Source organism: Leucopleurus acutus (assembly GCF_964270905.1).
Source record: "Leucopleurus acutus genome assembly, chromosome: 8".
Classification (NCBI taxonomy): domain Eukaryota; kingdom Metazoa; phylum Chordata; class Mammalia; order Artiodactyla; family Delphinidae; genus Leucopleurus; species Leucopleurus acutus.
In genome coordinates, this window is record NC_139151.1 from 106,685,294 (window position 1) to 106,711,545 (window position 26,252).

The 26,252-nt window shown below is 58.6% G+C and overlaps 1 protein-coding gene across 3 annotated transcripts in view; it reads right to left on the reverse strand.

Moving 5' to 3' along the window:
* SHANK2 (SH3 and multiple ankyrin repeat domains 2) overlaps nt 1-26,252 on the reverse strand; it is a gene marked incomplete at its 5' end in the record, with an annotated part of 546,538 nt that overhangs the window by 252,611 nt on the left and 267,675 nt on the right. For all 3 annotated transcript variants that reach the window (XM_082845188.1, XM_082845187.1, XM_082845190.1), the window contains 3 exons: nt 7,634-7,747; nt 12,554-12,723; nt 24,067-24,382. In XM_082845188.1, the coding sequence (XP_082701314.1) occupies nt 7,634-7,747; nt 12,554-12,723; nt 24,067-24,382 (600 nt within the window). The remainder of the gene's footprint in view (nt 1-7,633; nt 7,748-12,553; nt 12,724-24,066; nt 24,383-26,252) is intronic.

A 26,252-nucleotide genomic window follows, 5' to 3' on the forward strand; every position in this document is an offset into this window, starting at 1 on the left:
CCTGAACACTCTCCAGCAGCCGGACCTGAAGACACCCTGGCCTGGGATGTCAATGATGCTGGTCTTTTCTTAGGTATCATAGTAGCCCACTGCCTTCCCTGCTGTCCGCAAACTCCATGGTTTTAAAGAGATCTCATCCAGTAGAGCTGGGGAGGTTTAAAGTGGGAGAGGCTCCACGACTGGAATTGGGGTGAGCTGTGTGTCAGAGGGAGAATGGGTATTGACCCCACCCTCATGCAAGGTCCACCCATCTACCTGTCCGTCCGTCCATGTGTCCATCCACCCATCCATCCATCCGTCTGTCCATCCATCCACCCATCCCTCCATCTCTCCAACAATCCATCCATCCGTCCACCTGTCCATCCATCCATCCACCCAAACCTTCACCCATCTGTCCATTCACCCATCCACTCCCCCATCCACTCATCCATCCCAGAAGTACTTTCTCAGCACCTGCTCCATTTCAGGCCCCACGTCCAGTATGGGGAACACCAATGTGAACCCGCTGTATCCTCCTGGTTCTTTGCCCTCACAGAGGACAATACACCTTGGTCAACTGACCTTACAAACCGTATTTACGAACTAGCTTGCGGCCCCTCTCCTTCCACCCCCTTGGCTTGCACCAAGTGTACTGAAGAAATCTGCCCCAGAGCAGAGGACAGCCCTGGGGCTGGCCCTGAGAGGCTTCCAAAGGCTGGTGGGTCAGCGTGCAGCCTGGGCAGGGAACAGTCTCGGGACAGAGAACACAGTCACTGCCCTCGACTCAGACAGAAGAGCGGCCCCACTGGGGATGGGACTGTGTGACAGGAGGGCGGGGGGTGGCGGGGGGAGGCGTCTGCAAAGTCCCACGTGGAGCAGAGCACGGCACGTGGCTACCACTCTTCACCACCATCACAGACCGAACTGTATCCCCAGGTTCGTGTGTTGATGCCCTAACCCCCACCATGACTGTATTTGGAAATATGGTTTTTAGGGAGCTGATTAGAGTTAAATGAGGTCATAAGTGTGGACCCTCATCCAACAGAACTGGTGTCCTTACAAGAAGAGGGAGAGACACCAGGAATGTGCGAGCACAAATAAAGGCCACGTTAGGACACGGGGAGAAGACAGCCATCTACACGCCGAGGAGAAAGGCCCCAGGAGCCCTGCCCACACCTGGATCTCAGATTCCAGCCTCCAGAACTCTGGGAGACAAATATCTGTTGTTTAAGCGCCCGGTCTGTGGTATTTTGTCATGGCAGCCCTTTCCTGCCCACTGCCATCCACACAGGTGACCCAGGGTGGGAGTTAAGAGTGTCCCCCACCCCCGTGAGAATCTCGGTGACACCCGTCCCCCCGTCCCCCCAGAACACTGGCCCGTAGTGACCACCACTGTGCAAGGTGACTGGGGACAGAGCTGCAGACACCACATCCTGTAGCATCAGGAGGGGCTGTGGGGAAGCAGGGCAGGGCTGGTACCAGCATCAGCAGGTTGCCATGGTAACCAGGGGCAGGCCATCGCTGCTGCGGGGAGGGGAGAGGGCCTGGGTCCCAGAGTGACGTCAAGGACTGAATCCTCTCGACGGAAGCAGACAGACCTGGCAGATATCTATTTTGGGGGTGAGCCCTAGCGTGGAAACCGGTATTTAAAACACAGAGCAGCTGCTTGGAGACAACAGCACACACACCAAGGCGGCGAGGCTCCAAGTGTATTTTAATAAAATGGCGTAAAAGAAAGAAGGGGGGAGGCTGTGTGCTTCTGCCACGGTTGTTTAACAAAAACACAGTCATTAGCAGCCAGGACGATGAATTCCCATATTGATTTTTGGTTCCGCTAGGGAGCAGTGAACTCCATCAGAAGCCGGCTCTTGTCTCTTATTAATATTTTAAATTACAGTTGTGCTAATAGAGTCGTTTGCTTGTATTTTTAAATGCTCTAAAGATAACAAAAACATTCCATTTTGGAACCGACCTGCCCACTATGATATGTCGCAGACGGTTCACACGCACCGTGACTAATGGGACGCCTGTTTCATAGCGGCGACCGCCCTGGCTGCTGCCCTGTGGCTCCAACCAGAGCTGCCCGGAGGTGCGGTGACACCTCCCAGCCCTACCTTGTCTCCCAGGGTGAAGGCGGGTCACAGCAGTGGCCTCCGCCCCTGGTCAAAGAGCCCAGACTCTCTGGCCTCCCAGCTGAAGGGGAGGCTGCAGTTGTGGCCCGCAGAAGCCCAGTGCCCCCCTCCTTTGCTGGTCAAGCACCAGACTGGCCTTGGCATCGCCGTCCTCCCGCAGCCCTGCCCAGGCCCGGCAAGTCACGCGAGCACACCCATCCCCCAGCGGCGGAGAATGGTTCTACACATGACCCAAGTCAACCTAATCAGGGCCAGTCCTGGGACATCTGCAGAGGAGGCAGGGGAGACCCAATTTCCCTCTCTCCCAACCCCTCTCTCTCTCTGCTGGACCTGGATCTAGCCCAGGTTTCCCAGGGGCCAGCCTGAGAGGTGAGCGGGCCAGAGAATCAAGCCTGCAGGTGTGCAGGATACCTCTGCCCAGCCCAGCCCAGCCCCCGGTGTAGCCCTTGAGCCCCCGGGCTGGACCCAGGCTGCGGGCCTGATGGGCTGGAAGGGAGGACCTCAGGGCATGCTGCCGCCGGACAGACTCCTGGGAGGACCTGGGCCGGGGCTGCTGGGCCCCATGTCCACTCACCATCCCTCCCCCAAACTTGAGGCGGCCTGAAGATGGCAACTGAGAGTTTTGGGGTGAACCCTGCGGTGGGGTAAAGGGAGGTCTCTGGTGGGCCTTGGGGTGTCCAGTGGGGGAGGCTCCAGAAGGCGGCCCAGAGCAGCCCCCCTGGCTTAGGGGTTGCGGGAGACCCTGGGCTTCACTCAACACCTTCCGGGGGTGGGTCACACGGGGCACTCTGTGCTGAAGGTGAAGGCCCGCCGTGGCCTTGGGCATCGCTCCCACCAGGTCACGGCACCTGAAACCAAAGATGAGCCGGATTCCCGTCTGCTGGGTGCGAGGAAACATACGCTCAAACAGCCATCTGAGCTTCAGGGACTGTTTGGATTCCAGGTGGGGCTCAAAGAGCAGGGATCTCGCTATCAGCAGAGGGGCCCCCGATGGGCTGGGCATCCCACCGTGCTGTGGAGAAGGACCTGAACCATGGCCCCAGCTCCCTCCTAAGGGTGAGCGAGACTGTGCAGGTGTTTGCAGTAGTGGGGCAGGGGGGTGGGCCAGGACAACTTTCATGTAGACACAGAACTGGTATGAAGGCCTGAGCACCTCACCAATGCCAAGGGCGACTAGATGGAATTGCTATTTCCTATCGGCTTTCCGCTCCTCCAGCAGCTCTGGTGGAGGAGGGTGGCCTCATGGATCTCAAGAGCCGGCCCGTCCTCTCTGTGGTCACCTTAGTGGTGGTCACCTATGGAACGCAGGGGGGAGGGGCTGTTAGACCAGGACCCACTGGGTTGGGTGGAGGTAGGACAGGTAGGCATGATGAAGACCCCCTCCTGCTGTCCAGGGTACCACGTGCCCTCAGAGAGCATCGAGGCGGCTGGTACCGCACCACTGTTACCGAGGCACCAACTCTGTAGATACCCATGGTAAACGTGCGATGGGCGTGCGGGGAGGGGCGTGTACATAATTAACTGTCCATTTCCTCCAAATTTCCACCCTCCACGCACACACAGTGACATCGTCACCTGTGGCACCTTGCTGTCAGTTCTCTGGGCTGACGCACGCAAAGAGGTGAGTTTTTATAAATCGGGACTCACCTCCGTCTCTCCTGCAGAGAAACAAAAAATCCTACAACTACGCTCCTTCCCCCTGACCCTGTGCACACATCACCTTCACGTCCTTCCCAGGTGAAGAAACCTCTGCAGAGCCGCTGAGTCACCCGTGCCAGCCGGGAGGCAGCGGAACTGAGAAGGAGCCTGGGCCGGCCCTGAGTCCCCATCACTCCGGGAGGACGCGCGCCAGGAGTCATCAGTGGTGGTGGGACTCCAGGAACCCACGCAGGGCACTCCGTAGGGAGGCTGCCCGGATGTGGGGCCAGGACAGAGCACAGAGCGTTAGAAGTTCTCAGCACCCAGCCTGGTGCTGAGATGTGGGCGCTTGTGTGTAACTCACGGGCTTACTTCCTGCCCTGCTTATTCCACGGGCCGGATGAGGCTTTCCACGGAGGAATGCCTGTTGGAAACACACGTGGTCCTGAGAAATCAGAACCAAGGTTAAATCAGCAAGTGCATCACTTGCTAAATAAATGACCACCACGCTCTTCACGGAACCGAGTGGAGCTCATTATCAACGAATCAGCCAACGATCAGGTGTCGCCGTTCCAGTCTGCTCTTGGCTACCCTTGACCTCTGACCTGGTCAGCAGGCGGCGAGAGATCAGGTCCCACTCACAGGCTTAAAGTGCCCCGAGCAGGTTCCTCCATCCTGCTGGTCCTTCCGGGAATCATTCACCTGTCATGCAGTGCACGTGAGTGACATCTGTCAGCTCAATGTTCACTTTACAGTCTGTCAAAGTGGTCCTCCACGAAAGACAAAGCGTCTCAGGGCTCAAGCCAGCCAACTCTGTACGGAAAGAGCTTGCCGCGTGGAAACATTTAAAAAATATTTTCTGCCATCTTCTGGATTCTATGTATATTCAACACAGTTTGCAACATTAAAAAAACAGGCGCTATAAAAAGTGCTAATTGTGAAAGCAAAGAATGGAGAAATTGGACTTCATTTAAAAAATTTAAAAACCTTGTTAAAAGACACAGCAAAGAAAAGGCTAAGTCACAGGCTGGGAGAAATATGTGCAACATACATCTAACCAAGGGCTGATACGCAGACTCTGTAAAGGACTCCTACAAGACAGCCCAGTTAAAATTGACAAAAGATTGGAACCGATACTTCTCAAGAGAAGCTATACGTGAGGTAAGAAAGCACACGGAAAGGTGTTTAATAACAGCAGTCATCAGAAAAGTGCAAATTGTACCCGCAGTAAGAGATTCTCCACCCCCATTAAGAATGGCTGAAATTAAACAGACTGGCGTTACCAAATGTCACTGAGAAGTGGAGCCACCGGAGTGCGCACACACTGGGGGTGGGAGTTCAAGAAGGCACAGCGGTTTGGACAACTGTTTGGTAGTTCCTTATAAAATTAAACACACTCCTACCTTGTGACCTGGTGGTTCCGCACCTCGGTGTTTCTCCAAGAGAAAGGAAAACACGTCTGGAGAAAGACTCGCACAGAAATGTTCACAGCAGCTTAAGTGACGAGCCCAGACTGAGAAGCAATGGAAACACCCATCCCCAGGAGCATGAATAAACATACTGGGGTATAAACATACAGCCGAACACTCTCCTTCGGCAGCAAAAGTGTACAGCCCGGCAGTAGCATTCAGCTGCGTGGAAGACACCGGGCTCAGGAGCACGTGCTGTAGGTTCCAGCTCTGAAATTCAACAGCACAGGCTACACTGATCTCTGCTGACAAAGAAACCGAGCAGGACCCTGTGGGGACCCCCTGGAGACAGAACCCCCCACCCCCACCCCTCGTGTAGCTTTGCCTCTTGTTTGTAGAAAAGCTTCAGCTCCCCAGGCCCTCCCCGAGTTCCAAAGAGCAAATGCAATCAGAGAAATGAAACACCAAAGGGAAACAGTCGAGCAAAAGACAAAATAATAATAGTTTAGCCGCAAAACAAAGTCAAAGACCTTCGGTTCCTCCTCAGGGGCTGTAGATGATATCCTGAGTCATGTCCCTGAGTTGTTGTGCAGATACTAAAATGCCCACCAGGCGGAGGAAGTTAACTGCAAGCTGGCCGCCAGCACGTAGACCCCAGACTGAAGGGAACCAGCAGGTTGATGATTGAGATTCCTGAACCATCACCCTGTTACCTCACCACCAATCGATCGGCGAACTGCGCACGAGCTGGTCACGTACCCCGTGACTCTCTCGCTCAGACTCTCTTTCAAAACCCTTCCCTGAGAGCCTTTGGGGCGTTCGGGGCTTTTGCACACGAGCTGCCCACTCTCCTTGCCGGCCTCACATCGGCCACGTGCAGTGAACACGGGCCTCTTCCTTCACCACAACCTGGTATTAGTAGATTGGCTGCACGCCGGGTGAATGAACCCAACTTCGGTTCGGTAACAAAATCGGAACTGTGGTTGCCTCCTGTTGGGAGGTGGGTGACTGGAAAGTGGCCTGAGAGGCCTTTCTGGGGTGATGGACAGGTTTCACCTCTTAACTGCAGTTGGAGACACAGGAGGAGACGTCTGTCAAAATGCACTGAACTCTTCTATAACCTGTGCATTTCTTACCGCACGTAAACCATCCCTTTATAACAGACGATGGTAAGTCATGATCTCAGAAAGCCCAAGGCAAACAGAACCCAATAGGAACCACCTGGACTCTCCCCCACCCTAAAATCCAGCTCGAATCCCATCTCCTTTGCACTGTTCTCTCCCTCCACCCCACTCCACCCCGGGTCGCAGCGGTGCCTCCCTCCTCTGGCCAGTAATCCACACCGTAAGCAGGGTGACTGTGTTCTTATTCCCCACCCTTAGTAGACAGAGGATGGTCCCCCCGCAAAAGATGCCCATGTTCGAATCCCCCGTGCCTGTGAGTACATGACCTTACAAGGCAAGAGGGAATTAAGCTTTCTAATTAGTTTAGCCTGACCTGGGTCCTCCAGGTGGGGCCAATCTGACCACGTGAGACCTAAGAACTGGAGGGAGAGGAGGCAAAAAGGGAGAGTCAGAGAGACGCGGCCTGAGACGCGGCCCAGGACTGCAGGCTTTGAGGACAGAGGAGGGGCCCCCAGCCAAGGGATGCTGTGACCTCCAGAACCTGGAAAAGGCAAAGGAATGAACTGTTCCCCAGAGGTTCTGGAAAGGAACACAGCCCAGCTGGCACCATGATGAGACTGCCCAAGGGCGCAGCAAAGCCATCGGCCACAAAGCGAACGTGGCCACTTCTGACACATGCACCATGGGTCTGGGATTCTACCAGAAGCCAGCAGGGCACGCGTAGACCAGGCTCTTAGGAGAACCTAGTGCTCTGTGTGCCTCCACCTCTCCTATTTGTTTCTCATACCGTTTTATATAAGTGGTTTCCTCCTACCATTTCAATCAATCCAATCTTTTGGCAATCGCTTTAAGGACAAGCATCTGGGAGTTCTGCGAGGGGCTGCAGTGACGTGCCTCAGACCTGCTTCGAGCACAGGCCTGTTTCGAGCAGTTTTCACTGAGACAGCAAACCTCGAGTCCTCAGGGAGGGCCCGGCAGGGGCCGGCGGGGAAACGCCAAGCGGCCTGTTTATGATGTCGGCGTGAGAGATCGATAAAGCGGTTTCAAGCATTTACTCTCCCCGCAAAGCCCTTTTCCGACGGCTAGAACGCACGCTCCAAGGTTCCTGGCACACGCATAGACCAGCGTTTTAACGCCAAGCTTCCAGGACGCCCTGCAACCGATTTCTGGTTTGGACAAAGCCCAGTGGGATGGCGTCCGCCGCTCGGAGGATCAGAGAAGCCCTCGGTCCGAAACTCAGCCTTTCCCGGGAACCGCACACCTGCCCGTACCTACCGCGCGCTCTATGTCAGCAACGACGCCGACCCCAGGCCGGACAGAGGTGGACGGACGAGGGTGGGGTCTGCCTTACCTGCCTGGCTCTCCTTGGGCTTGCACTGGACCTCCTCCACACACTCGGCTGGGAACCATCCGATGTGGCCGCGGGCGCTGCCTTCCCAGAAGCCCCCTTCGCCGATGCTCAGAACTAGAGACACATGGGGAAAGGGGGAGGGGTTAGTGGGCGGGGCTTGGAGGGCGTGGGGTGTGGATGCAGGGAGGAGGGGCCGGCAGCTCTGGTCTGTTTGCTGGCCGACCGTGCCTCCCTTCAGCCGTAGACCAGGGGCCTGGCAAAGTGTCCCTCGGAGGGGGCACTGCAGAGCCTCTGAGCCCCCAGGTCCCCTCTGCCCGTTAGGCCTGGGGGAGAGGATGTAAGCGCCGGGCGTCCTGGCGTCCTCGTATCTCACAGCACTCGGCGTGTGGCCACTGTGTCCCGTCTCTCAGGTCCCAGCTGAGACGGGAGAGTGGGACCTCCGAGACCCCACCGTCAGTTATTTCAGGTGTCAAAGTCGGGGGACAGGCCACCCTGATGAAGAGACGCAACCATGAGGTCGTGTCGGCCCCTCTGGAGCTGGGGGAGGAGAGGCCAAGAGTCCAGGTCCACAGGACCTTTGAACTTCGTTTGAGAACAGAGAATTCACAGCAGGAGACAGGGAAGCAGCCTGCTTGGCAGCTACAAGATACCACCTGGGCTTGAAGTGCAAGGGCAGCCTGGTCGACGCCCCACGGGCAGTCCTGGGCTTCTGGCTGGCTTATCAATGAAGAACCTGAGGGTTATGTTGGTGCCGCAAGCAGCAGGGGGCCACTGCACAGTGAAAATGCAAAGGCAAGGGTCACGGGACAGACACAGCTGCCCTGGCTGCAGGGCTGAGGGCGCTGGGTCTCCCCCTTCCTTGGCTCAGTGCTGGGCGCACAGAAGGCCTCACAGACGCCCACTGGGGGGACGAAGCGTGTTCCTTTTTAAACTGGACCGGTGCCGAGCGTGGGTGAGCAACGCAAACCCACAGACACGAGGTCCCACGTGCTGCCCAGGCACTGCTTGGACAAATATCTTGGTTGTAAGGGTCAGGCTGGCAGGGGTGAGGCAGGGGAGGGTCTCTGTCTCTTAGGCCTGTGATGCTGGGCTGGGGGCACACCTCCACCCCAAAGCCCTGGCTCCCTCAGAGTGTATCTGTGCAGTGGGAGGTTAGTATAATCTCTGCACATCTTAACCTTCTGTAAATTACTCAGGACCCCCAGGCACCAGAACTGCGGAGAAGAGATCATGGCCACAGAAATGTCTCCTTCCATCCCTCATCTTAATCTCAAAGGCCAGGTAAGGACACCCGGACCCGTGAGTTTTGAAGGTGAACAGCACAGAGTACCTCAGCTTTAGAAGTCTTTGCCTAATAATTTGAAGAGACGGCCTAAAGGGAACAGACAGGCAACCTCCCCGAGGACCATTAAGATCATGATCGCTTGAACCATTTTCTCCAAAAATCAGTGCTGGCCCCTTACGCTCAGCGCAGCCCAGCTGACGGGGACGTACACCACGGCAGCCCAACGGAACCCAGATGTGACAGGGTCGTCTCGGAGCGCTGCCCTGGATGGCGAGCGGAGGACAGGGACCTGCCCGGGCGCTGTCCAGCTACTGGGGCGGCCTGGCTGACCGCCACGGGTCCACGTAGAAACTCGTGGTAGGGACCGTGCATCTGCCTCTCGTCTCTCCAGGCAACGTCAAGGCCACACCCTTGGGCACAGCCAGGTGACGCCGGCACCAACCCGACTGCAGGGGTGAGCGACTCAGAGAGACAAAGGGGGCTGGGCTTGCAGTCCAGACAAACTGGACCGGAATCCCCGTCCCCAGGTAGGCAGCTGTGGGAGCCTTGCCCCAAGTTACCATGTAACTTAGACAGGAGTTTTTTACGGGCTGGATCCTGTCCCTAATATTCCTCTGTTGGAGTCCTGACTCCCAGCAGCTGAGACTGTGACTGTGCTTGGAGATGGGGTCCTTAAAAGTTACAATGGAGTCCGAATTCCATCCGGGCGGCGCCCAGTCCTTCAGCAGCCCAGAGACCATGTAAGGATGGGCTGCCCAGTCTCACAGCACAGTCAGGGCACCGAGGCAGCCATGGAGCTCCTCCTCGCCACGACCTGAACTGAGCCCCTGTGTGGGCTGCATGGTGTCCTCTCCAAACCCCTATGTGGCAGTCCTAACCCCCAGAACCTCAGAATGTGGCTGTGTTTGAAGATGGGGATCTTTCAAGAGGTGATTAAGGTCAAATGAGGTCACTAGGGTGGGCCCTAATCCCACAGGACTGGGGTCCTTATAAGAAGAGGAGAAAAGCACACAGACACACACAGAGGGACGACCCCGTGAGGACACAGGGAGGAGACGGCCGTCTACACGCCGAGGAGAGAGGCCTCAGGAGGACCAGCCCTGCCCACACCTAGATCTCGGATTCCAGCCTCCAGGACTGGAGACAGTAAATCCTGAGGTTTATACTGCCCAGTCTGGGGAGCCTTGTTACAGCGGCCCGTGCTGACACACACAATGGGATCTGACACCTTCGGCCCACAGTTGCTATGAGGTTTACAAGGAAAAACGTGTGACGTCCCCAAGCAGGGTGCCTGGTAAACAGCAGGTGCTAACACGTCTCCACCTGTATCTCCTCTGTTATCATCTCTGATGTGTGGACGAGGACACGCGGCCCCCAGATATGAGGTGACCGATAACTGGGTCACCGGGAAGGCTCCCCAGGCCCTTCCCAGCCCAGCCCGAAGCCTGCCATGGGCCTGGGGGTGACAGCAAGGTGGACGGATGGACACATGGGGGACGAAAGCCCAGGGGTGTGGGCTCAGCAGATTCCAGAGCTGGGCTGGGCAGCGAGACCCGGCGCTCTTTGGTGTTTGGTATTAAAATTCCAAATTGCAGGTCATGTGAGTGCTTATATTTATAATTTGAATGTTTATAATTTAAAAGTTAACAAAAATACTGTGTTAAACTACATAGGGACAATCAGGGGCTTATGGGTATGATGCTCAAAGACCCCACTGGACCCCACCCCAGGAGGCAGTTATAAACACTGAGTATGATGCAAAAAGGTACAGGACGCGGACAGAAGTAGACGGGCCTGGTGGGATGCATGCTTGCCCGGGGGGAGAGGGGAGCAGAGCTGGATAGGGAAGCCCCTTCTCCACGGCTTGTAGCCTGGACTAAGTACGGTCCCCACGGCAGGGCTGGCGAGGAGGGGCACATGAGGAAAAACCTGCGTTCTGAGTGGCCTAAAGAACCAGAAGGATGGAGCCAGGAAACCAGGCACCCTGAAGAGAGTCGGGGTGTCCTCACAAGGGAAACAGCCAGGGAGGGGTGGCCAACTCAGGGCACCCACCCCTCTGAAAAGATGCAGAGCAGCTCCGCTCAAGTCGGGGCCTGAGCTGTCACCCAGGCAACCCTCCCAAAAGAAAGAAAGAATGAACTGAAGCCATAATCTCCACAACTTAACACCCTGATGTCCAAAACGCAACAGAAGATTACCGGACACGCAAAGACCCAAGAGGATGGGGCCCGTCCTGCAGAGGAGAGAAAACCATGTGAGCCTGACCCGAAAATGACCCTCATGGTAGGACGACAGACGGGGATTTTAGAGGGACGATGACACCCGTCTACGATGTTGTAAAACAGCAATGCACATCTGAAGAGTGAAAATGTCAACAGGGCGATAGGAAGTCTTGGTAAATAGAGAGAAACTATAAGAAAATACACGTGGAAACCCTGGAATTTAAACGTGTCATTTCTGAAATCAAAAAATTCACAAGACGGACTTAGCAGTGAAGGGGGCATTTCAAAGGAAACAGCAAGTGAACCTGAAAATAGACCAACAGAAACGACCTATGGTTAAAAAAAAAAAATGATGGGAATAAAATAAACAGAGCCCCTGGGACCTGCTGTTGCCACCAGATGGTCAAGTTTCTGTGCAGCTGGACTACCAAGAAGGAGTGCAAGAGAGAGAACGGGTCTCCAGCTGTCCTCGGAAACTTGTAAAACCCAGGGGGTGTTGGCTAGATTACTGCACGGTGCGGAGGAAGGAGCAGGGCATCACCAGCTCAGGGCCAGATGGATTTGAATCTGACCAGCTGACCCCTAAGGGGCACACTTTCTTGCCCCTGCCATGCATCTTCCGAACGCTGTCCTGCAGCGACAGGGCCAGGCATGGTGTGCCCTTTCCTGCTCCACCTGGTGAGCTCAGCGGCCCCCATGTGGCCTGCAGCCCACACCTGTCACTTCTCCACCCTCCTCATGTGGCCTCCAGCACCACAGGGCTCCTCTACAGCCGCTGCCAACCCCCTGCACGTGCCTGCACTAAAGCCGTCTTCCCTAAGGGCCTCAAACACCTCATCTTCCTGCTCAGAAACCGTCGCTGGCTCCCATCGCTGGTACTGCCCCTGGTCTAACTCCTGGCATGCATGGCGGCCCTCAAGGCTTTTCACCCACATTTCCCAGGATTCTGCTTTGGGCATCCTTCCCTATAACCCGGCGGATCTCCTCCCTTGGAATGTCACAGGCCCCCAGGCTGAACCATCCACCTGGATGCCCCTCCCTGAGACCCGAGACGTGTCTGAGTCCGACCTGTGCTTGGCTGCATCCCAGCACCACCTCCCACCTCCTCCTGAGGCCCTGGGAGGTTTTCCAGACGCAGAAGAGCTGCCCGTCGCCGCCCTCGCCTGCCCCTCCCCTGCTTTTCTCTGCAGTGGACTCCCGTCCCAGATAGTCACGTGCTACCCTTCCCGATGGACATTAGAGTCACCGCGGCCATGAGCACCACTGTACTCCCCGTTCTGCCCTCCCAGGGCTCCGTATTTTCCACGGGGGCCCCGCAGAAGCAATGCCCTGGACACCGACACCCCAACGGGGATAAACTGAGGCTGAGGGGCCCCAGCCTGACCCCGCCCTGGAAGCAGAATGGACACTGACCTTTGACCCTGTCGCCACGGTGAAGGGGGATCTCGCCATCGACCTGGGGCTGGTATGGCTTGACGACAACGAAGAGCCTGCCGGGGACCGCGCTGTACAGCTTCCGCTTGGGCCCCGGGTACTCGAAGGCCGAGAGCGCATCCTTGTTGGCGCCTGGCAGGAAGGCCGGACTGCAGGTGAGAGGGGGGCAGAGACAGAGAGGGAGGGTCACGGCCTGAGACAGAGCAGGGTACACTCCAGACCCTTGGCCCATCTGTTCATAACAAACGCTGAGCCCCGAGCAGTCACATTGGAGCTCCTGATTCTAGACGCGCCTGGAGATGTGAAAAGGCCCCGGGGGGCAGCATTAGTGCTTAAAAGACTCAGGTAATTCTGGCAGTTCTACTTCTGGGCAGGTACCCCAAAGAAGAGAAAGCATGGCCTCAAACAGATATTTGCACACCCACGTGCACAGCAGCATTATTCTCAAAAGATGGAAACGACCCAAGTCTCCACTGCTGGATGAACGGATACCCCAAATGTGGTCCATCCACACAATGGAATATTATTCAGCCTTAAAGAGGGAGGAAATTCTGGCACAGGTGACAGCATGAATGAAATTTGAGGACGTTATGCTAAATAAGGGAAGACGGTCACAGAAGGACAGATAATGAGTGATTCCACTTAGGGCAGGTGCCTGGTGTACTGAAACTCATAAGCAGGATGGTGGGGGCCAGGGGCTGGCGGAGGGGGGGGAGTTTGCCTTTAATGGGGACAGAGCGTCAGTTTAGGAAGATGGGGAAGATGGAGATGGACGGTGGGGATGGTCGCGCGACAACACGAATGTACTTGACGTCACTGAGCTGCACACGTAGAAATGGGTAAGATGGTAAATTTTACGTGCATGTTTCAATTTAAGAAAAACTCCAGTGGAGGCAGCAGTCAGGGGAGGCCCTGGGTCTCTGCCGTGTTATCAGAGCCTCACTGTGAGTGCCAGCCACACCGTGTGAGGAAACACCCAGAACCTACTGGCGAAAGCCCTCATTATCGCGGTGCGGGCAGCCCACGACCGGCTGCCCTGGTGACATTTCCCAAGTGGGACTTTAATTCTTTCCTGTTTTATGTGACTATATCACAAAGAGCGTGCGTTTCTAGGCCAACTTCCCTGCCTGACAGTAAGCGTGGACATCTAACTTAACAGGGCCCAACGGTGGGATATAAGATAGACAGAGAGACACAGAGACAGACACAGAGAGAGAGAGAGAGAAGCACATGTTCCCAGAGAAATGTGCAAAGTGGTTTTCCGTGACGACATCCCCATGTCATTGTGACGGTTGATGGGTGACCCAGGTGACTCCTTCTGGAGAGAAGAGAGCACGTTCTTTTTTTTTTTTTGCGGTACGCGGGCCTCTCACTGCTGCGGCCTCTCCCGTTGCGGAGCACAGGCTCCGGACGCGCAGCCCCAGCGGCCGTGGCTCACGGGCCCAGCCGCTCCGCGGCATGTGGGATCTTCCCGGACCGGGGCACGAACCCGCGTCCCCTGCATCGGCAGGCGGACTCTCAACCGCTGCGCCACCAGGGAAGCCTGAGAGCATGTTCTTATCACTCATAATCTGGAGGAGTCATACTGAGCTCTCCTCCCACGATGGGGTCTTTAGAAAAAACCCAGGCACGTGGATGAACCTGGGCAGGGATTCGGGGCGATGCTCCAGAGCCCCTGGTCAGAAAGACAAGAGAAGCCTTCACGGCCGGCTGGTGTCTCCCAAGAGGACAACCCACCACGGGGAAGAGGAATATTAATAACACTTGGGGTCTCGGGAGGGGGGCCACTCATGGCACAAATTCATGGCCGTGAAGGGTGGGGTCCCCAGCTATGGTTCTCCTTTCAAACTACAGATGCCGTGGCCTGGGAGCCCACACAGGGAGCTTGAGATTCCTGCAAGGAAGACGTTCTCACCTTTAGGTGCGAAACAGGCTTGCAGGGAATATTCTAGAATATGCTGTGACCGTTCACTTTCGGGATTTAACGCGAACCCCCCATGTTCCTTTTGTGTCGTGCTTTCCCCGCGTTGGCACCCCTGATAGATACGTAGGGTCTGCTTTACGCTTGTAAGAATCCGTGGAAGCGTGACTGTGCTGTATTTTTCATGCTTCTCACTTTTTCGCTCGTGGTGATGAGCTGGCCACAGGAACCCACGTCTACACACGGGACGTGCTCAGTTTACACCCTAATTTATGCTAGTCAGGTGAGAAGGATTGACCGTCAGAGCTGCCTGCCCGACCCCAAAGCCCAGAGCTCTCCCTAAACCACACGGAGCAGCGGGCGGGCATGTGACCTTTCCCAGGTGCTCGCCTGGGCTCAGAGACACAGAGAGTAGACAAGCTCTCCTGGCCCCAGGGATGCCCCCTCTCCGGCCTCCTCGACCCCAGCCTTCCCTGACCAAGTTGAAGCCACAGACGGAGGTCAGAGCATCCTGGGAAACAGGTGCCCCTGTCAACTCTAGCATCACCAGGCAGCCCTGCCCGGCGGCCTTCCTGTCCCTCCCCACTTCCTTCTCCCCACCAGCCGGCTACAGATCGGCATGCACAGATGGGAAAATCCACCATCCTCCGGATGGATATCACTGATCCCCAAACACCCCGGGAGCCCAGAACTGCGACGCCTGCACGAGCCAGGCTGTGTGACCGCCTCTGGTCCAGAGGTGACAGTTGGCAAGGCAGCTGACGCACAGAGAGAGGACTATCTGGGCCACCTGCCTGTGGTGGAAAAGACCCGGGAAAAGTAGAGCGGCCCTCAGCGTTCCCGCCTGCGACGAAGTCCCGCCCGCCTTCTGCATCAGGAAGAAGATCCAACCATTCAATGTGCCTCAACTCAGCCTCGCTCGGAGCTCGGGGGGCGGGGGGAGACAGCGCCTTTGCCACAAGGGGCTGAACATCATCAGGGGTCTCCTCTCCGGCTCCCAGGCCAGGGGACAGTGAGTCCTGGTAACCAAGGGCACTCGGTCCCTCGGCAATAGGGAAGTGTCCCTCAGGGCCACTCCACCTGGACTCAAGGGTTCAGAAGAGGCTTGGGGTCAGCAGAGGGCAGGCGCTCCAGGGGGCACCCCATACCGGCCTCAGAAGGCCTCCTCTCCCCAGACCTCCACAAACAGTGCCTGGATCTGCCCCGATGCACCTGCCATATCTGCACTGAGCGATGGCCGGGGGGGGGGGCCCCCACACGGGGCTGCTAGGAGGATCAGTGAGGGAAAACAGACGAAGCTCCCCCTCTCTGCCCCCCGCCGGCTCTGTCACTGAAGCTTTGATGGAAGTTATCACCTCTGCATCTGACCATCACCCAGGCTGGCCTGGGAGCCACGCAACACAGGGCTATATCTACGCCATCTCCATGCCCCCATCCCTGGTTGCGGGTGCAGTAGTGGGTGCTTGGAAGTGCCTGATGCGTTAAACCCCAGTCAGAGACTGCAGGTTGTCCTACCAAGGAGGTCACAAATGGGCCACATGGACACCCCTGGACAGGAGGTGTGGCGGCAGCAGACACCAGGGCAGAAGGGCAGGTGGGCCCGTGAGTTGGTCCCCAAGCACCAGAAGGCGAGACGACTCTGAGGGCAGCAGGGTTAAGGCAGGTGGGCTTCTCCCCCAGGGGAGGGGGCGGGTCAAAGTCCAGAGAAAAGATAAAGATGGACCATGCTGATGATGGCTGGGGCAGGGCAGAGGGTAAGCAGCACAGCTGGGGCTGCCAGACCTGCCTCCCAGCTGCTGGTCAGCTGCAGAAGCAGCTGCTGTGCCCAGAGCCTGGGAACCACATGAGGAGCCCAAGGAACCCCACTGTGCGTAATCAACGACAATCAGCAAGGAGACTGCGTCCAACCTGAAAACTGGATCCTCGGGAGAAATCCATCCAGCTACCCATCTCTCCACCTACCCACCCAGCCAGCCAGTCATCGACTCACCTATCCATCCATCCACTCATCCATCCATCCATCCATCCATCCACCCATCCATCCACCCATCCATCCACCCATCCATCCATTCACCCATCCACCCATCCATCCATCCTCCATCCATCCGTCATCCAGCCATCCATTCACCTATCCATCTATCCACCCATCCATCCACTCACTTATCCATCCATCCATCCATCTGTCCTCCATCCATCCATCATCCAGCCATCCATTCACCTATCCATCTATCCACCTATCCACGCACTTATCCATCCATCCATCCATCCATCTTACCACTTATACAAACATTATGTATTCACTCATTCATCCAAATTTCAAGAGAACCCTGCCGGAAGCCCAGCTGATCACTTACCACCAGATGCTGGCTAAGTCAGTTAACCACTGGAAGCCTCGGTTTCCCCATGTGATAAGAGGGGATGATCTGGGGAGACCTGAGAGTGAGTCAGCAGGAACCACTCTGCACAGGTGCGTGAACACTCAACATGTCTGCTTCACTCTCTGCTTCACTCTCTGCTTCAACTGGAAAGTGGGTGACAGGATGCACGTGTCAGCCAGCTGGTTCCAGCCGGCGCCAGAGTGTGTCACTGGGCAGAGAAGTCAAAGCGAACACAGCTCCAGTCTGGGAGTTCTGTTCCTTGAGCCACTTTGCAGACAGTCAGCTCCCGAACTCCTCTGTCCAAGCCTGGAAAGGCTTTGTCTAAGAACAGGAAGAAGTTGGTCCTTGAAGACCAGAGTGTGTCTGCGGTTCTAGGTACCAGTAGTGATGTGTGGTCCACACAAACGCTGAAGCATCTTCTCATTCCAGGTTAATCTGAGCCTTGCCAAGTGCCACTTCACGAGTGGAAAAATGGAGGCTCCATAAATAGTGACGTAGGCGCAGAGATGCAGAGCTGGCCTCACATCCTGGCTCCCCGATCCCAGCTCAGGGCTCCCTGCGGGCTCCCTGCTCTGTGCGGTGACGAACCAGGCGACCATGACCTCCCTTTGCCCCGTTTTATGAAATGCACCCTCTGCTGGGCCCTGCTCGCCCGTGGCAGCCCTCGACGGCAGCAGGGGCCACAGCCCCCCAATGGCTCCAGGTTGGCAGTGCCGTCCCCTCTTGGAGGCCAGGCTGGGCCCGTCCTGCCGGCACAGTGAGGATGGGTCTGAAGTTTCCCCCACCCCAAACGGTCCACACTCTCCTTGTGTTCCGTCTCCAAGAACAGCCAGGAGCAATTCCAACGGCGTTGTTTTGGTATGAGGGCTACATCACTGAATTGTCAGTATCAGAAAACTGGTCGGCCGTGGGGTGACCTGGACATTTCCCAGCTCTCCTGGATGAACAGGGACCTGCCTGCACATGGAACTTTCTCCGTCCGTTCCTTCATCAGCCACTTACACATCCATCCACTCCTTCACCCGGCAAGTATTTAGTGGATCTGCAGACACCCATGGACTCGAGACAGACTCGAGCCTCATGGGGGAGAAGTACAAGTTGACAAGATGCTTCTCTGTGTGTCTGATGGGTCAGCACAGAGGCTGGGGTGACGGGGAGAGGGCGTCGGCTGCGCGAAAGGCTCTGCTGGGACGTTTGGGGAAACGTGATGCCACAGAGACCAGGGGCATGATTGGAGGGGCACTGGGTCACCCTAGCTGCGCTGGAGACGGGGAGCCCTGTGTGCAGAGTGGTGGCAGAATCACAGATATGAAGAAGCAGAATCTCCCAGAGCTGGGGACCTGCTAGAAATCGGGGTGTCATCCAGGTTCCAGACTCACGTGGGATGGGCGGAAGGAGGCTGCTGGAGGGTTACCTGCTGGCGGCTCTGGGAGGGGGTGGCGTTTCCAACACAGAGATCCCAAGCCCTGACCCTGCTGACAGCTGTGTCTTAAGCATGGAAGCTCAGACTCCGCGTCACCCCCTGTACCATCAGCGTTGTTTCCTCCTCTGCCTTCGGGCTGGGAAGAAATGCCAGAGCTCTCAGCCCGCACACCTCCCCGAGCACCGTGGCCCCCTCCCGGGCTTCTGGGTTGCGTTTCCGGCTTTCGTGGCTCTGGTGCCAGCACCCCACACACCACAGCCTCCCCGCAAGGTCCTGAGGAGGTGCTTCGGGGATGGGCAATCATTAGACGTCCCGTCCTGCTGGGGTGGCCAGTGTGCAGCGGGGGTTTTGTGGACTCCAGAGAAGTGGGACCCCCCGTGATCTCAGAAGTGTGCCCTCCTCGGAGCACCCACACTGTCCAGCTGCCCCGACATACTCCAGGACGGCCCCAGGCCACCGGCGTTGGGATTCTGCCTGTTTGCAGACACAAGGCTCCAGGCGGCAGGGCGTGGGCACCTAGAGCCCCCGAGGGATGGGGAAGAGTCTGGAAGGTGCGTCCTTCCCTGTACCTTCCCACGCTCTGCTCCGGTCACACAGGACCCCTTGCCTCTCCCCGATGCCTGGCTGGCCCGCTTCTCCACCTCCGGAGCCCCCCTCCTCCGTGGAGGCCCCTCGTCTCCCCCAGGGAGGTCTGAGCCCTGACTTGTGTGAGCTCTGCCTCTGGGGGAGTCAGCCTGTCAGGGGCTCCCTGTCATCGACTACATCAACCCCGGGGCTGACACGCTTCCCGCCCTCATTTCTCGGGTATTCGCCTCTGCATGGTGAGTGCCCATCACAGGCCGGTTGTTCACGCGTTTATGCCACCAGCTGAGAGAGCAAACACTGAATGTCCCCGGTGCGGAAGGACAGAAAGTGACAGGCAAGGGCAGCCCGTGTGGTGCCCGGACCCGATTCCTCAGCAGGCCGGACGCACCTGCTGCCCCGGGGCGCCCCCTTCACCTGGCCCCGCCTACCCGCCAGGTGGCCACCTCCTCACGGACCCCCTACTCCTGACGTCTGGGTGACATGCCGTTAGCACCTGGGCTTGGGCAGTGGGCAGGGTGGCGGGGGACAGCCCGACTCCACCCCTGCCCTGTCTGCTGACGCCCTCCCGCCTTCTGGGTCAGGACGGGCACGTGGCGGGGAGCAGCACAGCAGCTCTCACCGAGGAAATCAGGTCCCTGTGCCGCCGGGGAGCACAGCTCTGGCATCCTGGTCCCTGTGTCCCCAAGAGGCGGGGCGAGCGTGCGCGGAGGTGGACAGGCGCGAGCCAGGGAGTCCCCACAGCGCCCTGTCACCCCCCGAGTCTGCCCAGATGGGGGCATATCCCCCGGGAAGGGATGTGCAGGGCGGGGTGGATTCCCACTGACCCAGACCCTTCGGGGACCCCCGCTCCGCCCATAGAGCCGAGTTCAGGGAAACGAAAGCAACGTGGTTGAGAGACAGACTTTGGGAGCCCTTCCCGCTCAGCCCCTGCCCATGGGGGAGGTGGGCGCGCAGGACACAGCCAGCCAGCCTCCCTGCCTGCACGCAGCAGGCTTTTCTCTCTGCCGAGCCCAACGCACCCTGGAATCGCTCCTTTGATGGGAGGGTGGCCGGCACGCCCCCTGGTGCCGGTGAGGCCAGGGCAGCCCTCAGGACTAGCTGGCGAGCTTTGCGGGAATACGTCAAGAGCTGTTCCCAACCTGGCGAGAACAGGGCAGCTGGGAGGGATCCTAGGAGGACCCGCACTCCTCTCCACACTCCGGTGGTGGGTGATGGGGCCACCCAGCGAAACCCCTTCTCAGGCCGGTTCTTAGCAACGTGGACCAGCCATGCCAGTGGGCGCCACTAGAGGGCGACGCAGGCAGGCGCATGCAGAGCCTCCAGGTGAGGCAGGGCACCGGGACGGGCTGCAGGCAGACGGGTTCCCGTCCATTCTGAACCCTCTTCCTTCTAATTTGCACTCAGGTTGGCTGGCTATCGAGGGCTGGCTCCACGTGGGAAGCTGCCCTGGCCCACAGTGCAGAGCCCAGGCCCGGGAGGAAGCCGCTCGGCCAGGGCTGGCAGAAGCCCAGGGAAGGGTGTGTGGGGCTTGGGCAGCTGGGGGGCCTCGGCCCCATCTCGTCAAGCCTACACCTGAGGGTTTGGCCCGAGGCCGGTTCTGGCCACGTGGAGGTGCCCATCACACTCCCGGCGCCTCAGGGCTCTGCCCGAGGGAGAGGCGCTGAGTGGTCAGAACTCCCCGTGGGCAGCGAGAGAGGAAGGAGGGGGTGAAGTGGGGTGGGCAGCCAGAGGGAACCCCCGCCAGATGCTCAGGACGCTGGGACTCCCTCAGGCTGGCCTGACGCCCTCCACTTCCCCTGCCCCTTACTTTGCCCAAGCCGCAGCCCTCACCGGGATGACCTCCTCTGCAGCGGTCAGAGGGTCGGTCAAGACGCCTTTTACAACGAGGAAACCAAGGCAGCCAACATGTCTGTGGAACTTACACGGGTCTCAGCACGTGGCGGGTGCTCCCTTCAGCAGCCTCCTCGGCCCAAACCCAGCAGGTCCCCTTTTACATATGAGAAAACGGAGGCACAGAATGGTTGAGTGACTTGCCCCAAGTCACACAGCAGGTAGGAGGCAGAGCTGGATGCAACTGGCGGGTTGGCAGCTACCCACTGAGACAGGATCCGCAGACAGAGGGGTCCGCGTGGGGCTGGGGCTCTCCCCTCCATGACTGGGGAGTATCCCAACCCACCTCTGGGTTCTGTGATAACCAGAAAGTGCTCTGGGGGCACCTGGGCAACCCCGAGGCTGGGAGCTGTGGCCTCCCTGCAAGGGTCCCCGTCTGTCCCAGGCAAGGGCTGGGCTCTGAGCTGTGAAGACAGAGACGGGATGGAGGGTTCAGCTGCCTCCTTGGGCCCCCATAAGGCCCAGGGGCTGTGCTGTGGTACCCTGAGTGCAGGTACCCTATCACTGGGGCTGCGTGTACGGCCGTGTCCACGCCTGAGCACAGGTGTGAAAGCAGAGAGCCTGCGTGTGGCTCAAATGCCACCATTATCCTGGCGACCGCGGGGAACCAGGGTGCCTGGCAGGTCCCTTTTATGACACGGGAGTCTCGGGGGCAGGACCCCAGCAACTCAAGGGGCTCCTGTCAGCGCGTAGCTGCTGAGTGAGCAGATCCTGAGCACACAGGCACACACACACACATGCGTGCACATCCGGACACACATGCACACATGGACATGCAAGTGCACACACAGGCACACAAGTCCACGCACGCACACACACCATCACATAGATGCACGCACACACACACAAACACAAATGCACACATGGACACAAAGACACATGGACACACAAGTGTGCACACACACACACACCCCCCACAGGACATCAGGGACAGTCAGATGGGGTCCCTGCAACACGCCAGCTGCCGTCCTCTCTGCACAGCAATATTTCGCTTGCAGCTTTTGCAAGTCCCTGGCCACCCTGCCTTTGGTATCTTATTAGATTTCGTACTGGAGGAAGGGGACACACTCTCTTCAAAATTATAGTCATAATTCCAGCTAACGGTGTGAAGTGGAATCCGAGGCCTCGGGGGAGCCCTTTAATTTAGCTTTATGGCGCTCGGCAGCACCTGGGATTCTCCCTTGGGGTGACTCAGAGCGAGAATCTAGACCAGAGAAAGGATGGGCTCTCGGGTGTGAGAATGAGACTCCAGGGGGGAAGCGCGGATGGGCTCCAGCGCCGATGTGGGCCTCCGGGCGCTTGCACCGAGAAGGGGCCAGGAGACTGGGGTTGCCACGGGCCCGCTCTCCCCACGCCCTCACGGCTGCAGCCCGGACACCTGGCCTGCTGCCCCCGGCCACAGCCATCGGCCCTCTCCCAGGACCACGTGAACCACTGCGCCCTCCATCCGGGCTGAGCCCGGCCGCCTCCTTGACATCCCCGACCGGAGCTGGGGGGCGTGGCGTCAGGAGTGACTACGGCTGGACAGACTCACCGCAGGCAGGTGTGGTGAGCCCAGGTGAATGGGGCACGGTGGGATGGGGAACCGGGTCACGAGGCAGAAGGCCGGACCAAAGGGGGCATTCAACCCTCACCAGAAACACCACGCCGGGCAGGACACACCAGTGTGCCGGCTCTCCCTGGGCCACCATGGGTGAGGACAGAGTTCAAGGAGGACAACTCTCATGACCTGCCCCAGCTACATGACCTGGCCTCAGTGCTCTCATCTGGGAAATGGGAGGCTGCAGGGTCCTCTGTGGGGAACGAGCCAGGTGGGCTGAGGCGCACAGAGCAGTTCGTGGGTCCACGTGAGATTGCAGAGGTGGTGACGGGGTCAGAAAGGTCACTGCTTCGGCTGCTTCAACAGCACTGAGGCCCCAGTGACGAGCCCATCCCCAGGGAGTCTCATCCTGGCCTGACAAACCCTGAAGGCCACATGAGGAGGTGGACAGTGTGCCCGGGAGCTGGAGCTCTGGGTGGGAATGCAGCCCCCCTGACTGCTGGGGACACAGGGCAGTCAGAGGAGTGCCCACGGCCCGAGTGAGACACCCGAGGGGGGTCCACGCTCTGGCCTATGCTGGCCTTGTCTCCTCTTCTGGAAAGGGGACGGAATGGGGTTCCCACCCCCTGGGCTGCTTCAGAGTCTGCCGGGACGCTCCCCCTGCCCCTGCCTCGTGGGCAGACACAAGAGGCCCAGCCGGGGCTGCTACTGAGTCTGGTGGGGGCGGGTTGTCGGGCTCCAGCACTAGGATGTGGCCCCCTCGGAGTTTCACCTGTGCCAGGGTGTCTGGTGGCTACGAGTGTGAGGGCTCATTCTGGCTAAGGTGTGTTGACGGTAAACATGGCGCCTGGAGAAACAACCTAAATATCTATCGAGAGATGAATGGATAAAGAAGATGTGGTGTATATACAATGGAATATTCCTCAGACATAAAAAAGAATGAAATAATGCCATTGCAGCAACATGGACGGACCTAGAGATGATCGTCCTGAGTCCGTCAGAGAGAGAAAGACGGGCACTGTATGTTATCATTTATACGTGGGATCTAAAATAGGACACAAATGGACCTATCTGTGAAACAGAAACAGACTCACGGACATAGAGAACAGACTCGTGGCTGACGAGGGGGAGGGGGTGGGGGAGGGAAGGACTGGGAGCTTGGGATCAGCAGATGCAGACGATTATGCAGAGGATGGACGAACAACAAGGCCCTCCTGTACAGCACAGGGAACTCTAGCTAATCCCCTGGGATAAACCATAACGGTAAACGAGCATACAAGGGCACCCAAAGGAGTGTACAAAAAGAATACCTATATGCATAACTGAGTCACTTTGTGGTACAGCAGAAATTAATACAACATTGTAAATCAACTGTACTTCAATAAAACAAGCAAAGGAACAAAGAAAAAAGTAACCCCTGGAGGAGCCCTCAGCCCAGGGCAGGCTGGGGCCCCTAGCTCCCTGTCTGTCCACACTTCACTTCTGAGACCCAGAAGCCAATGCACAGGGAAAGGAGACGGACTCCAAACACCTGCGGCTGCCCAAGCCAGCCTGGCTGCTCTCAGGAGATGGTCTGAGCCAGGGCAGTTGGCAGAAGTTTGGTTTTCAAGTGTTCTTAACATCTGGGCTGGAATAAACCAGGTGTTTTGCTCAACCTCTGGCCCCGCCCTGAGTTCTAGAGTCCAGGGGCTCCGAGCAAGGAGGTCTCCCTCTCCCTGGTCCCCACGGGAGCCCACCCACCCAGCCGCTCCTTACCCGACGTGCCAGGGCTGCCAGGGCCTCTTGCCGTCCTCGCCGGCGCCGCCCAGCCTGTTGAGCGAGGGGGATCGGCTGCGGGGCCCGGAGGTGTAGCTCCCAAGGGTCTTCACGGCCCCATCGGGCCTGCTGGGAATCTGCTGCGGCAGCTGGGGCGAGAGGCTGCGGTGGGGGCCGGCCGAGCGGACGGCCCAGTCAGGCGCGCTGGCATTGAGGTTGTTGTCGCTGTTGGAACGCAGCAGGACCCGGGGGGCGGCCAGTGTGCTGGGGGGCCGTCGCCTTCGGTTGGAGTACGCCGGGGCCTCTCGGAAGGGCACTGCGTCGGAGAGAACGCGAGAGGCGGGTGAGGGCACGTACGGCACCGTCATCGAGGCCCCCAGACACCAAGGACACGGACACCATGAGTTCTGCACCGATCCCCCCATGGGACCCCGCCGTGTGCAGAACTCACCCCGACACAGGAGCAGAGACGGGTGGAGACCAAGAGAGTCTTCCTTCCACGGACACTCAAGCAAGCACTTGAGATGGAAGGGACACAGGGTCTGACTTCCATCTGGGCGGTGCCCATGCCCTCAGCAGCCCAGAGACCGTGTAAGGACGGGCTGCCCCGTCGCACATGACAGTCAGGGCACCGAGGCAGCCATGGAGCTCCTCCTCGCCACGACCTGAACTGAGCCCCTGTGTGCACTGGACGGTGTCCTCCCCCAAACCCCTGTGTTGAAGTCCTAACCCCTGGGACCTCAGAATGTGCCTGTATTTGGAGGTGGGGGTCTTTCAAGAGGTGAGGAAGGTAAAATGAGGTCACTGGGGTGGGACCCTAACCCCACAGGACTGGTGTTCTTATAAGAAGAGGAGGTCAGGACACAGACACACACAGAGGGATGACCCCGTGAGGACACAGGGAGGAGACAGCTGTCTACATGCCGAGGAGAGAGACTTCAGGAGGGACCAGCCCTGCCCACACCTGGATCTCAGATTCCAGCCTCCGGGACTGGAGACAGGGATTGGCTGTGGTTTGAGCAGCCCAGACACCCACAGTCCCCAGCTCTACTGGTGGGAAGCAGTCTGTCCCGACCCCCACTAGGCTCCTTTCTCTACCCGTCAAAGCAGGACCCGGCAGCGTGCGACAGGAGGGGATTGACAAACCTCCCATGCTTCTTACGAAGCTCTAGACCAGAGGCAAGGCCCTCACTCTGTGAGATCAGTACACCCAGGGACCTGGAATGAGGACACTGCTCGCAGGGCCCGTGAGGGCCGGAATCCACACGGCCCGTGCCCTGGGCCAGAAACAGAAGGTGTCCTTTCCAAGAAGAGGCGACTAAAGAAATGTAAGCCTCTGGGTTGCAGGGGAAGCGACACGCCGATTCCAGCAGCAAAGGACACAGACCCCCTTCGAGCTGGCTGCCCCAGGCCGAGGCCCAATACACGAGGCTGTGCACACTTTGGCCAGAAGCCTGGGCGGCCGATCCGCAAACCGGCCCGCAGGGCCACGGGCAACACACAGCCTCTGGGGGCCTTATCTGGACCTGGGGAAGCCAGCACCTCAGAGAACGGCGTCAGCAGTTCAGGACGGGGTCCTGCAGGACCCACCAGCCCAGCTGCCCAAGGTCAGAGGTGGTGAGGTTCGTCATGGAAACCAAGTATAGCCACCCCCTGCTGCCAGCCCACTCCCACACTGGAGGGCAGGGCTCACGGGGACAGAGGCGGCGCGGGCAGGGCTCACGGGGACAGAGGCGGCGCGGGCAGGGCTCACGGGCACAGGGGCGGCGCGGGCAGGGCTCACGGGGGACAGGGGTGGTGCTGGCAGAGCTCACGGGGGACAGAGGTGGTGCTGGCAGGGCTCACGGGGGACAGGGGTGGTTCTGGCAGAGCTCACGGGGCACAGAGGCGGCGCGGGCAGGGCTCACGGGGGACAGGGGCGGCGCGGGCAGGGCTCACGGGGACAGAGGTGGTGCTGGCAGAGCTCACGGGGGCAGAGGTGGTGCTGGCAGGGCTCACGGGGCACAGGGGCGGCGCGGGCAGGGCTCACGGGCACAGGGGCGGCGCGGGCAGGGCTCGCGGGGCACAGGGGCGGCGCGGGCAGGGCTCACGGGGGCAGGGGTGGCGCGGGCAGGGCTCACGGGGGCAGAGGTGGTGCTGGCGGGGCTCACGGGGGCAGGGGCGCGGGCAGGGCTCACGGGGGCAGA